Raw genomic sequence first — 12,535 nt, 5'->3', positions numbered from 1 at the left:
TACGCGACCACAGGGAGGACATGCAGACTCCGCACAGAAGGCACCCCAAGGATCGAACCAGAGAACCTCTTGCTGTGAGGCGGCAACTCTAACCGCTGCACCACCATGGCCACCCCATACTGCAAAGTAAACCAATAATCTAAAACAACAGAATGTCAAAACAGTGTAGGTGCAGACTAGCTAATCACTTGAGTAGACAGTGTTCCTAGATCACCCCTGAAAAGTGACACTTGTGTCCAGTGGGTCTGTTTGGTTACCAAACGTATAACATAAAATAAAGATATTACAGTTTTTCATATATAATTTCTCAAAGATATACTTTTTTTTGTGAAGTTTGTATAATACAAGTAAAATCCCTACTACTTTTGACAACTGCACAACTAAATATATTAAAAACTGTACTGAAAGTTAAAAAAAATAGTAAAATGTGCCTCAGCACTTCAGCAAGTCACTGCTTTTATAAAACAAACAAACTACCTAAGCACTATTCAGTGGAAAGTTAGGTAGTTAATTTAGTTTACTGAAGTCGAGGAAATGTTGCTGTTACCAAAAACATGGAGAAAATGAATAAGTGAAATATGTGGTGGGTCTGATTCATGAGGTATCTTTTACTGTAGGAGTAGACAATTTAGCTGAAAGGATGGGATGCCAGTCATGAAAAAATCCATTCCATACGTCTGCAGTCCTTCAGTTCAAGGTATTTTATATATCACACGTGAGATGTATGGCTGTCAGTCATTGGCTGCTTTGACACCCTATATGCAGAAGCCTGCATTATCAGAAATCAGGTGTTAACAGGAAAAGAGCAGCTATTTTGGGAGTGAAGCACCCATATCCTTGTGTATGGGGTTTTGCTGTGTTTTCACTGTTAAAGACATATTTATGCATTTAAAGTAAGGCATTTTTTCTCTGTGTTCTCTCATTGACAGTGTGTTTAAAGCAGTGTGTCTTGCTCTCTCTGTAGCTGGCACAGATATGTGGTAACTGGTGTACTTCTGCAGATGGCAGGGTGCCTCTGGGTACAGGAGATGCACACTGATTTGCCTTGATACTTCACTCTGTATATTATAAATGTGAATTGTAATTTACCGCTTTTGACTTAGTAGAGATGTTTGCTATCTCTGTATACTGTATGCATCTTGCGTGCTTAGATGTATCTATTTGTCATTTGGAGTTCTTCATCATAAGCTTCCACTGAAAAGGGTTTTTATTGCCCAGTCGGACTTCCCATACATCATTAACATCATTTATCAACTTAGGCAAATTAGACCTTTGTTTTATATTTTAACTGAAGGGTAGAACTTCAGTAGTCTCCTAATGTTGCCCTGCACTGTCGATATTAGTACATGAATCGAAGGTATAACGCAAGCAGATTCTTAGATTCAGAAAAGTATTAACTATAGTACCTAACCGTAAAACAGCTTAGTAGTCTTCTGTAGCAGTGTTCAGTAGTTTAGGAAATACCCTCAATTCTGCCCTGCAATGTCAGCATTAGAACACAAGTCCAGACGTGGGGTGAATATAGAATTTGCTAGATTCAAATCTTCCCAGCATCAAACCTAAGTGTGCAACATACTGAAATACAAATCACTACGAAAAATTGATTCTCTTAGCTCCATTAGAATTGGAGATTTTTGCTTAACAGCTTTATTACTTATGTTGCAAGAGAGAGTTTTTTTTCTTCACAACTGTTAACCCCACTTTTCTTGTGAGTCAGCATCCAGACAGTTGTATATTTTTTCCATTGTTCCTGTTCCTCCTTTACCTCTGAATTGCCATCACCGCTCCCATTTAGCACATGATGCATTGGTTAGTACTACTGCCTTGCATGCAGCTGATGATTTGCACTTCTCCCAGTGTATTCTGCCAGAAGTTACCAGTACAGTGGGTAAAGCATCATTTACTTCCCCGGGTTAGGAGAGTAAAATGAGCTGCTCACTGTTGTCTTCCTTGGCCGATATCTACAGAGTCGGGCTCAATAGTAGATCCTTAGTCATCTGTGTCACTGTCAGAGGCTTATCTCTGTCTGTCTTGGAGCTAGCATAAGCAGATTTTGAATGGTTGCTGCAGAGGAAAATATTATTTCATTCTCTAATTTTGATTTACAAGACATCAGACTCACTTTCCTGTATTTCATTTCGTATTGTTTCATTTCCTTTTTAATAAAGAATTAAAAAAAATATGCTACTGCCGCTGTTAATCATACAGCTTAGTCAAAAGGAAAGAGATGCTTTTTTATTCCGAAAAGAATTATTTATCTTGATACATGACTATAACATTATTGCATCCCTTCATTTTTTCAACCTAATTTCCTTGCCTTGTAGGAATGCAAGGTATTTTTTAATGAAATGAATTATCTCTTACATATGATAAGTCAGTAATGTGTTACATCATAGGGTATTACTGTTCTTAATGTATTATTTAAGTGCAAATCTGATAGATATCAGTTATTTCTTTAATGACCAAAATATTTCTTTTATTACTATACATTGTTCCTCTGAACTGTTAGTTTATATATTTTTTACAAGAATATATGTCTAATATGTTTTTTAAAACATCTTATGACCATTACTTATTTGTTTTCCTTTTTCTTTCCAGACCATAGTTAGGGGAAACAAACCCCAGAAAGATACCTCAATAAATGGCTTACTGGAAGAGTTTGATAGCATATCTGTTACACGTTCCAATTCCCTTCGAAAAGAAAGCCCACCAGTTCCTCGCCAGCAAAATCCCAATCATACTGTAGAACATCCCGAAGAAAATGGCTATGGCATTTTTTCCCGATATTCATATGATTTTGATGCTGCCAAAGATTATTCAACTGAGAAATGGAGTGAAAGACGTGCATATGAAGCAGATGTTTTTAGACATTATCGAGGTAGTAAAATGGCAGCACATAATGGACATGCTGAAGCACTTAGGTCTGGAGAGCTTTCCCCAGATGATAGGACCCCAAAGCCAGACTTTTCAAGGTTGCCTCCAGATTATTACACATTTATGGAAACAAAGACTAAATCAGCAGAGCTAAGTGGTAAGAAGAAGGATTACCAAAGGGCACCTGCAGGATTACCACCAGATTACAGGGAACCCCTGGAGACGGCACCTTCTAGAACTTCATTGCATAGTGACTTTTCAAAGGAAAGGCTTGAATATAGTGAAGATGAGTGGGGTCTTGGTCCTGCAAGGGAAGATCATGACAAAAGACCAAAGTCATCTTATTTAACCCAGGCAAATTCTCAACCAGCCATAAGGCAGAGGTCAAAGTCAGGATCTGGCTTACAAGAAGCAAGCCCATCACATGTTGCAAGTGCATTTAAGTCAAACTATCAAGGGCATTCATACAGCTCATACACATACCCCAGGTTGTCTGAAAGCGTTACTGCTACTTGCAGTCCAAAGGTAAAGTTAATGTTTATAATCTGAACCTCAGAACTTTAGTGCATTAATCTTGAAGCATCTTTCTTTAATGTTAAATAGTTGTCATTTGTTCAACTGCTTGTATCAACATTTGAATAGATGCCTAGTTGACGCCTATATTTTGTTGTTGATAAGCTACTCTTGATAAGCATTAAAGCTCTGTTTTGACTTGTACCTTATTCGTACTACTGCTAGAAAGCTTCTTTTTCCAAGAGGAGAAGGCAGGAGCCTGTCTTCTCTCTAGATGTGTCACTTTCGAAGGGCTGTCATTCACAAACAGGAGCAGAACAGGGGGGCATTTCGTCTTCCTTCATTTCATTATTCTTGGTGGTTTTCATCTAATGAACACATGGCATGTGCACACATGTGAATTTAGCAGGAATATTTCTACTCTTTCTTCAGTTTGTGAGCTGGCTTGTCTCACTGCATTTTCCAAAAGCCGTAAGTCATTCAAGCAACAAGTTAGTCCCTTACCAAACCCATGGTGGAAAGGCTGTGTCCACTGCATTCATCTGAACATATTCATTTGCTGATAAGAGCAGCACCTGCGGTTAGTTATTTGAGTTCTCATGAGTGTTGTAGCCTAATCCAGTTCAGCTTCACGACCTCTACTCTTGATCTGTCCTTCCTTTCTTCTGCTCCATACATCTTTGAACACTTTCACTGAACAGAGATCTACCACTGTTTTGGAAAACAAGTTTCAGGGCATTCTCCCTTCTGTTTTAAATAATAATTCGTTAGTCTTGATTTCTTCCTGTTCCAGTTGCTTGCCCGCTCTCTTTCTTTGTCTTCTCAACTTCCATTTGCATCATGACAATCTAGTGTCCAGATCGTATCCTGCCTTTTCAACAGTTCCATTGTTTCAATACTAAGATGCCCAAGTTTCTTCACATACACTTATCTGGCATTCTCTTCACTGTTGTGGGAGCCATTCATTGTACAGCCTCTATCAGCCTAATTTCACCTGGTGTCTAATACTGCTAGAATTTGACACAGTGCTTTGCTTGTGGCTTTACCAATGATCTGTATAGCAAGAGAGTAATGGATGTTTCTTAAACCACTCCACTAACCATGTATTTCAGAGGATTGTTAGCCTTTACTTTTGCCTGTTTTTCACTCTGAATTGCAAGGTTTGCCATACATGTGACTTCAACTCAGAGATCATTTCCTCACACTGTTTTCCTGAAGTTCTCACCTCCACACATGCACAAAATGCATAGCCTTGTATTTCTAAGTATTTAATTCTAGCTTTTACCTAACTGTCTACCCTGCAACTACAAAAGGTTCGACTGAATGCTCTCTCTTTCATATATCACCATCATTGCAGTCTTGTGGTGTCATTGTACATGTGACGTTATGGTCTAGACCTATTTTTGTTTGCTCACCAGCTAACTAGTGTTGTTTGACACAGATACAAATGACATTATGAAATAATGCAATTCTATCCTTCCCTATGTAGCTCTGTCTTGGCCTGTATCACTGACTTCATTTGTGGCAGCTATGTTGTGCTGGGCTTCAAGGAAACCAACCTACCTTGATGTTTTCTACTAGATTTGACTTGGAAAGGAATTCCACAACATCTGGGAAATGCCTTGCTTAGTCTAATGGGTTTACAGAATATCCAGCACCATACCAGGTGCATCTGACAGCAACAAGTACTTATCTTGGTAACTTTCCTATTCTTTCCAACCCCTCTTCTGTGGACTAGTGCAACATAGTGCTTTCTTGCTCCTTCCTGCTGCTGTTTGCATATGGTGGCAGTTTACAGCACCTTTGGTACTTTAGAGACGTTGGGTTTAATACTGCTAATTGTTAGTCCTTTCTGTATATTTCTGAATTGTGGCTGATTGTTTACTGTCCAGATGTACTGTATCCCTGCCGTGACAGTGTCAGCCACCTTGCTGTATTACTTCTATATTTTTGCTCTGGATTACTGTTGCATCTTAACCTGGTGTTGATGCCTTGTGTACCGTGTTGTGGTACCTATGCTTATTTTTCCTAATGGCTTGTGTAACATTTTGCCTGTTGTTGTATTACTCTCCTTGCAGAATCTTATTACATTTTGCATATTATATTAATCACCTTGTGAAGCCTTGGAGGCAATTGTATGTACAGCTTTTGGATTATTGTGCGGTGGTATCTGTGCTTGCTGCTTTTCGTATACTATCAGATTGTACTATATTGATCACTGCATTATGATAGTCATGCTTGCTGCTCAGGCACTCTTATGCTATTTCTTCATCTCATGGCTTGTTGTGCCGCGACATCCACGTCTGCTGTAGAAATACTGTACTGCAGTGTGCTGTACTGCATTGAACTGTACTGAGTGGTACCATATTGAGTAGTCCTATATTTATGCTGTCATGTTGTACTGTATTTTGCAATGTTGTACAGAGCTGCACTGTCTTGTAACTTTTTTCACTGTTCTCTTGTACATCATACAGCTATGGTGTTGCACTGCTTCACTGTTCTTTTGTATATCAGACAGTTTCCCCTTCTAGACACACCAAGGACCATCAAATTTCATAACATCTGATCTGTGCCATTTCTGGATCATCCCCAATCTCTATCTGCCCCATCTGTTGTCAGCCTTCATACAATACACATCTTGTGATAGTATATAAACTGCCATATGCTTATGACAGCCATTTGCTCTTACCTTAAAATGAGTTCATATGTCAGAAACCATACCGACACTGCTCCTATGACATGTACTTCATATGCTGAGGTGCAGAAGTGTAGCTGGCTCATTCGGCATGAACCCTATCCCCTCAGCTTGAGTGAAGAGCTAAAAGAATTCCGCAGAACTGCAGGATGCCAGTTGGAAGGCTTTCTGCCTGCAGATTGTACTCCATGGGCTCAGGTGAAGAAAAAATGTCCAGTTCTTCCACAGGTACATCAACCAGGAGGCCAGATATACAATATCCCCCCCCCCCCCGGTCAGAAAAGAGACAAGATTTACTCAGGACTCTTTCTAGTTCCCAAGAAGATCAAGGACTTCAGGCCTATCCTGGATCTTAGCAGCCTAAAGGTTTATGTAACAAAAACTAAGTTCCTGAAGGTCACTGCAATTGATCCTTCCTTGCCTACAGGAGGGAGAAAATTGGATGTGCTCAATAGACTTCCTGAATGCCTACCTGTATACCAAAATGCTTCCAGGTGGTTCCTGCACTTCTGCCTATGAGTTTGGGTCATCACCAATTCAGAATCTTATGTCTCACCACAGTCCCCCTGCAGCTGATATGAGACTTGGGGGAAACAGGATCTTCCCATATATAGATAACCATCTCCTTCATCTCTACCACAAGGGAGTTATTAATAAATTCTGTACCATGAGATCATCAGTAATAAAAGAAAGGAATTACTCTGGCTTTGCCTGTCCTTGGGAATATCAGTGAACAATGCAAAGTCCTTGTTGGAGCTATTGCAAACAGTAGTCTTTTGAACAGTATCTGGATAGCAGTCCACAAAGTTTTTGAAGTTAACCTCAGCACATTATAGTCTCTCTACTATCTATAGCCAAACAGTTGTTAAATCATTCTGCACCTCTTGCCTTGCTAATCCTCAAACTAGTGAGTCTTCTGGCAGCTACAATTCATATCACTCCATTCCCAAGGTATTACATGAGAGTACTGCAGTAAACCATTAAGAGTGCATTGTTCACAACTTGAAAGAGCATTTAGAACTGTGCGTTTGTCCATATTGTGCTGTTTTCATTTGTAATGGTGGTTACACCTGCTGAATTTCACCAACAAAGATCCATTTTTTTTACCCCCTACCTCCACTCATGATCAGCACGGATGCATCTACTGTAAAGTTAGGGGCATTATATAGGATGAATGGTCCAAGGGGCATGGACTTGGCAGGAAGCCAAATTGCACATAAGCATATTGGGAGTGAGGGTGGTCCTCCCAACACTGCAGCCTAAGGATCATGTCTCCAGGGTATAGTAGCCATTTAAATGGCCAGTTTTCAGTTGTTCAGTTCATTGGTTCATAGGTTAGTATTAGGCTGTCAGTTGTTCAGTTCATTGATTTATAGGTTAGTATTAGGCTATCTGCCTTTGTGTGCCATTTTAAGCCTTGCCAAATTTCCCACCACAAAGGAAGGAATCACAACGTGTACCTTATGTTTGTGAAGTAAACACTTTAACTGTTCTGCCAGCCTCCAACCATCAATCCTCGGTAAATAAAGACAACAGATTTACAACATGTCCTGACCCCATCTGTGAAGAAGCCATGACAGTTGGTAATTGCAGATGTTCTTACAACATTTTCTTGTACAAAAATGCACATTCACATCCAGGTCAACTGCTGAGTGGAAAGGCTCCGCAGGTTTATTTTTATGCCATATGAGAGGTACTTCAACCCATTGATAACACAGATAACATTCCACCAGTGCAGAAAGCTTTGAGGTGATGTATTTGCATCCCGAACCAACACTAAATGCATCAACTTCTTTGTCCTTATCCCTCCACTGGGTCAGGCTCCTAGGATCACTGTAGTCCATCAGTGGCTGATGAGGCTTCTCTATGCCTTTCACACCTGTACCCCTCATGATGAGATTTCTGCAGAAAGCCATATTGTGCAGAGTGAAAGTAATCCTCGCAGCCACATTCTGGCCTCTGTAAGTGTCTACAAGTGGAAAATGTTTTTCCTGTGGACTGTCTATCAAGGGCTGGACACCTTTTCTGCTCCACTTTTTTCTATACTGACTTTTATGTCTATACTGTTTGATGAATATGCCAACTGTTTGTACCATAAATGTTCATCTAGCAGCTATACCTAATTTTCATCGGGGATTAAATTCCACCTGTTTAGTGGTATAGAGAGTTTGCAAAGCCTTCCTAAAAAGGACCTTTCTCCTGCATCATCACATTAAAGATCCCACCCTACCTTCTTATCTAAATTTCTCCTTGGAGCAACTCACTCATCCCCCATTCAAGTCAGCTAAATTGGCTGATCGTAAGTACCTGTCATGGATAACCCATTTTGTGGTAGCTATTACATCAGGTGAGAGTCTCTGAACTACAGGCTGTATCTTGTCATCTTCTGTACTTTTGGTATTCCATAAAGATGGGGTCTTCCTTTGAGCCAACCCTTCCTTCATACTAAAAGTGACATCTGAAATGAGCATTAATGAATTCATTAACTTGCCAGTATTTTTCCCAGTGTTCAAACACAGAAGGGAGTACACTATACTTTCCAGATGTCCACAGTCAAATCAGGTTTTATCTGCAAAGAGCTGGAAAGCATAGTGAATCATCTGTATGTCTTTTGCAACTTAGATGTTTGGACAAAAAAATTATCCAAAGTGACATTGTTCCAAATGGCTTGTATGAATGCATCAGTTTCTTGTATGTGTTCAGTAATAAAACTCTACCAGGTAAACCAATGACAGTCTTCTCAGTCTAAATCTACCAGGTAAACCAGTGAGACACACTTCTCAATCTACTTCATCAGCCTTCTTTGGAAGTTCTTCAGGGAACAATATCTTTGCTGCAGCAACATGGGTTTCACAGCATAGTTTTGCAAGACAGTATAAGCTGGATGTGGGGTCTCTAGATCCATGTCTTCATTCAGGTCCACCATACTCTGAGGTATTCTGTTGTGATGCTACCCAAGACAGTTACATGGGGACTCTGTCCTTCACATTGAAGTAGGCAGATTAAGTGATGTAACACACAACAGTTATGTGCTTAACACAACACTGGATCTTCCTTGTCAATGTTTTTCCACTTCAACAAATCCACCCTCCTTCTCTCTTTTAAATTGACACTTTTTACTCTACCTTGACAGACCTTGTAGACCATCTTGTGGCCTCTGTAGGGCATATTCCTTTCATCTTGCTCATATAGATAAATGTAGCTTTTACTACTTTTTCACCGTGGTTCTTGTATGGCCTTTGGCAAACTCAATCTGGAGTGGGCCAGAGAAGTGAGGTGCTCTGTGAGAGTAGGGGGATGAGCTCAAGCTTTAGTGAGATGTATTGGTGCTGGTTCAGAGCTGCTTGTGATGACCAGCCCTTCGGTATTGATCTGGGTTGACATGGATAATGAAGATTCCGTGTAATAAGAACATAAATATCATTTTTGCTCTTCTCATATCTTCCACAACCACAGCCTACTTTTGTCTCAAGATGGTATCTGTCATGGCAGCAGCCAAACTGATGGTTTCTAATATATGTTTCCACACGAGAGTTCTCCTGTAGGCCCCTCAAGACCAATTATCTCAGAATGCAGAGCCTCTGAAACATTAAATATGCATTTGTCAGGCCTGCAAGCATCATTTAGTCTGGTGGATGGACACCAACATTAGTTCCTTCCCCCTCCTCCTTTCCATTTCAGCAGTCTTTATGAAAGTTTTAACCCTGAGGAGGAGGAGAAAGGCATTTCAACAGGTGACAGACCAGCATATCTAAATTTCCTTGGAAATTTCCCTTCATAGTAATGCAATGGAAATGAGAGCTGTCCTACTAACCCTCCAAGCATTCTGAGAGTCCCTCCTAGTTGGCATTTTAACCATACTAGATGAACAGCATGTTAGTTGTACAGTAAATAAGCAAGAGCGGACTTGATCCTTCCTCTTATGCCTGAAAGTTGTCCAGTGAGTATGTGCTTGTCATCCATATTCCTCAATAGTTCAGTTCTGTGATAGACAGCTTGGGCAAATGCCTGCTGCTACCCATCATTTGGCCCTCATTGGGAGAAAGAAAGTCTGAAAAATAGGGAAACCATGTTGTAATTTGATTGCATTCCCAGCCAACATCAAATACAGAGAAGGCACCTTCCTCTTGCTAGAGAAGCACCTGAAGAATGCTGTAGCCCACAGGTAGCCAAATAGACTCCTCTACACTTTTCCTCAATTTGTTGTGACGACAGATTTAATCCAAAAGCAAAACTTCACAAAGTAATCCTCAGAGCTCCTTACTGACCCTGGCAGATCTGGTTTACTCGTGTTTTGCCACATCATAAGGAGAAGCCTATTCTCTTGAGTTATGCAAGGAAACTGCTGATCCATCCATTAGACAAGTCTCATTGAGGTGTGTACTCCATGTAGCGCAACAAGATGCTTCTCCACTTGCATTTTTACTAATAATCCATTCTTTTCTTTTTCCTCAAGTGGGAACCCAAGTAGGCACGACTTTCTATTTATGAGAAAACTATGTCTGTTTTTGTGATTTATGTCTAAGAGAAAGGGGAATTCTCTATGTGGTTGTAAGATTCCCTGTAAAGATCACCACACATCCTGTTTTTTTACTCGGAGAAATATGAAATCCAGTCCTCTTTTTATCTATAAATCTTTATTTCCCAAACCCTTAGGAGTAAGTGTAGTTCCTTACTCTTCTACTTGGAAATCATAAACTGCTACAATAAAAGAATACAGTGCACAGGTAACATGTCCTATGCAGACTGTGTCAAAGCCCTATCAGTGGTTTCTGTCTCCTACAGGCTGTTGAGGGAGGGAGCTCTATGTCTGGCAAAAAGGCATTGTCAGACCCCACTCTGAGGAACGTCCTGTATATCCGCAAAACAAACAGGACCAGAATTACCCTTTCTAAAGAGTTAAACCTTGCTTGCGATATAAATAGGACCTGCTGGAGAGACAGGTATGTATCCCAGAGACTATTGGACCATTGGATGGGGAACAGGAAATTAATCCCTGGTTTGGCACCCGTGTCTCTAATGAACACAGGCAGCCTGTAAATGGTTCATCTCCTTGGCCCCTGATTGTAAATGTTTCATCTTCCAAGCTGCTGCTTACATTTATCAAGGGAACCTGAACTTGTCAGGGATTTGGGATGTATGGCTAAGCTTAAAAGGGCCCTTGTGGTCATTAGCCTAGTAAACACTTATGGACCTATGAACCTAAGACTTTAACTTAGTGAGTTATGGAGCATGGTTCCGGTCCTCAGATGTCCCACCTCCAGTCCCAAAGAAAAGTTTGTGGAGAGGCTTCTGTTTCCATTTTGGCACCATGTCTGCCAGTATTCAACTGATAACACTACTTTGGCCATGTCTGAGCCCTCAGACAGTTTGTCATCATCTCTTGACTACTGTGGCATTTCTCCTTGGTAAGCCCTTATGAGCCAACAGACAGGCACATCCTTGAAGGCTGTTTATAAATCTATTTGGGCAGAGGAGAACCAATGTTGTCGGGACCAGAGGAGGGGGTAGATGTCCAATCTTTACAGAGCTGGATAGACGTCCAATCTTTAAAGAGCTGGATAGACCAATCTGATACCTGGGAAGAAGACTGTATGTCAGAGCACCCTTTTTCTGTAGAAACACTGTAAAAAGGTGCAAAAGCCCAAGCATGCATCCGCTCCTTCGACTCATTCATTGAAGGAAGCAAAAAAAATAGTTTTCTTTCCCAAAGGTATACTCACAGCCTTTCAGTTACTGTAGTTGGGATCTTCTCTTCAGTCAAAAAGAAAAAGATTCCCCTTCCCTTTAAAGTTCGAATCAGAGTTGAGTGTGCAGTAAGTGGGCTTGGATTATGCTTCATAGGTTTCTACCCTGAAAATTAAGAATCTGAGTCTGAAAATCTATATCTACTGATTCTCCAGTGGATTAATTATCCTTCTTTGACACTATTGGCTGAATGAAGGCATTATTTAAGTGGGAACAAAATGAAATTTCTGAGAACCAGCAGAGATATTAGGACATATTACAGGTTGATTCTCCGCAACCAGTGGCTATTTCTCCAGTTTTAGCACCTGTGCAGAATGCCTTTAATGCAGCCCCCAGGAAATATGACAAACTATACAAGTTTCCTCAGTCCCACAAGCTTTACTTTAGGAATCCTGGGACAGATCCTTCTGTTGTTTCTCTCTCAAATTCAGTTACGTGTAAGCACCTCATGTCTTCTAGTCCTATTTCTTCATATAAAAATGTGTAGAGTCGTTGATGGGCTTGGAAAGAAGGTGTGCACTTTTTCTACCTTAGCCTTTCAGACAGTTAACTGTCAGGCACATAGGTCAAATTCTGCTATCTTCCTTTGACAATATGAAGAAATTAATTGCTAAACCTTCCTCTTCACTGACTAAGGTATTTTTAAATTCTCTACTTTCTTCAGTGTTTCAGTTATGGAATTTTGTCTTAAATGCTTATATGATA

General features: G+C 40.3%; 1 protein-coding gene across 4 annotated transcripts in view; it reads left to right on the top strand.

Moving 5' to 3' along the window:
* PAK5 (p21 (RAC1) activated kinase 5) overlaps positions 1-12,535 on the top strand; it is a 2,555,323-nt gene that overhangs the window by 1,932,486 nt on the left and 610,302 nt on the right. For all 4 annotated transcript variants that reach the window (XM_044056629.1, XM_044056641.1, XM_044056651.1 and 1 more), the window contains one exon: positions 2,599-3,399. In XM_044056629.1, coding sequence (XP_043912564.1) covers positions 2,599-3,399 — 801 coding nt within the window. The remainder of the gene's footprint in view (positions 1-2,598; positions 3,400-12,535) is intronic.

Source organism: Protopterus annectens, chromosome 1.part2, assembly GCF_019279795.1.
Source record: "Protopterus annectens isolate FY-2018-M chromosome 1.part2, PAN1.0, whole genome shotgun sequence".
In the NCBI taxonomy this organism is placed as follows: Eukaryota; Metazoa; Chordata; order Ceratodontiformes; family Protopteridae; genus Protopterus; species Protopterus annectens.
Note: the sequence above shows the minus strand (reverse complement) of the source record. Positions and strands in the feature narration are given on the sequence as shown.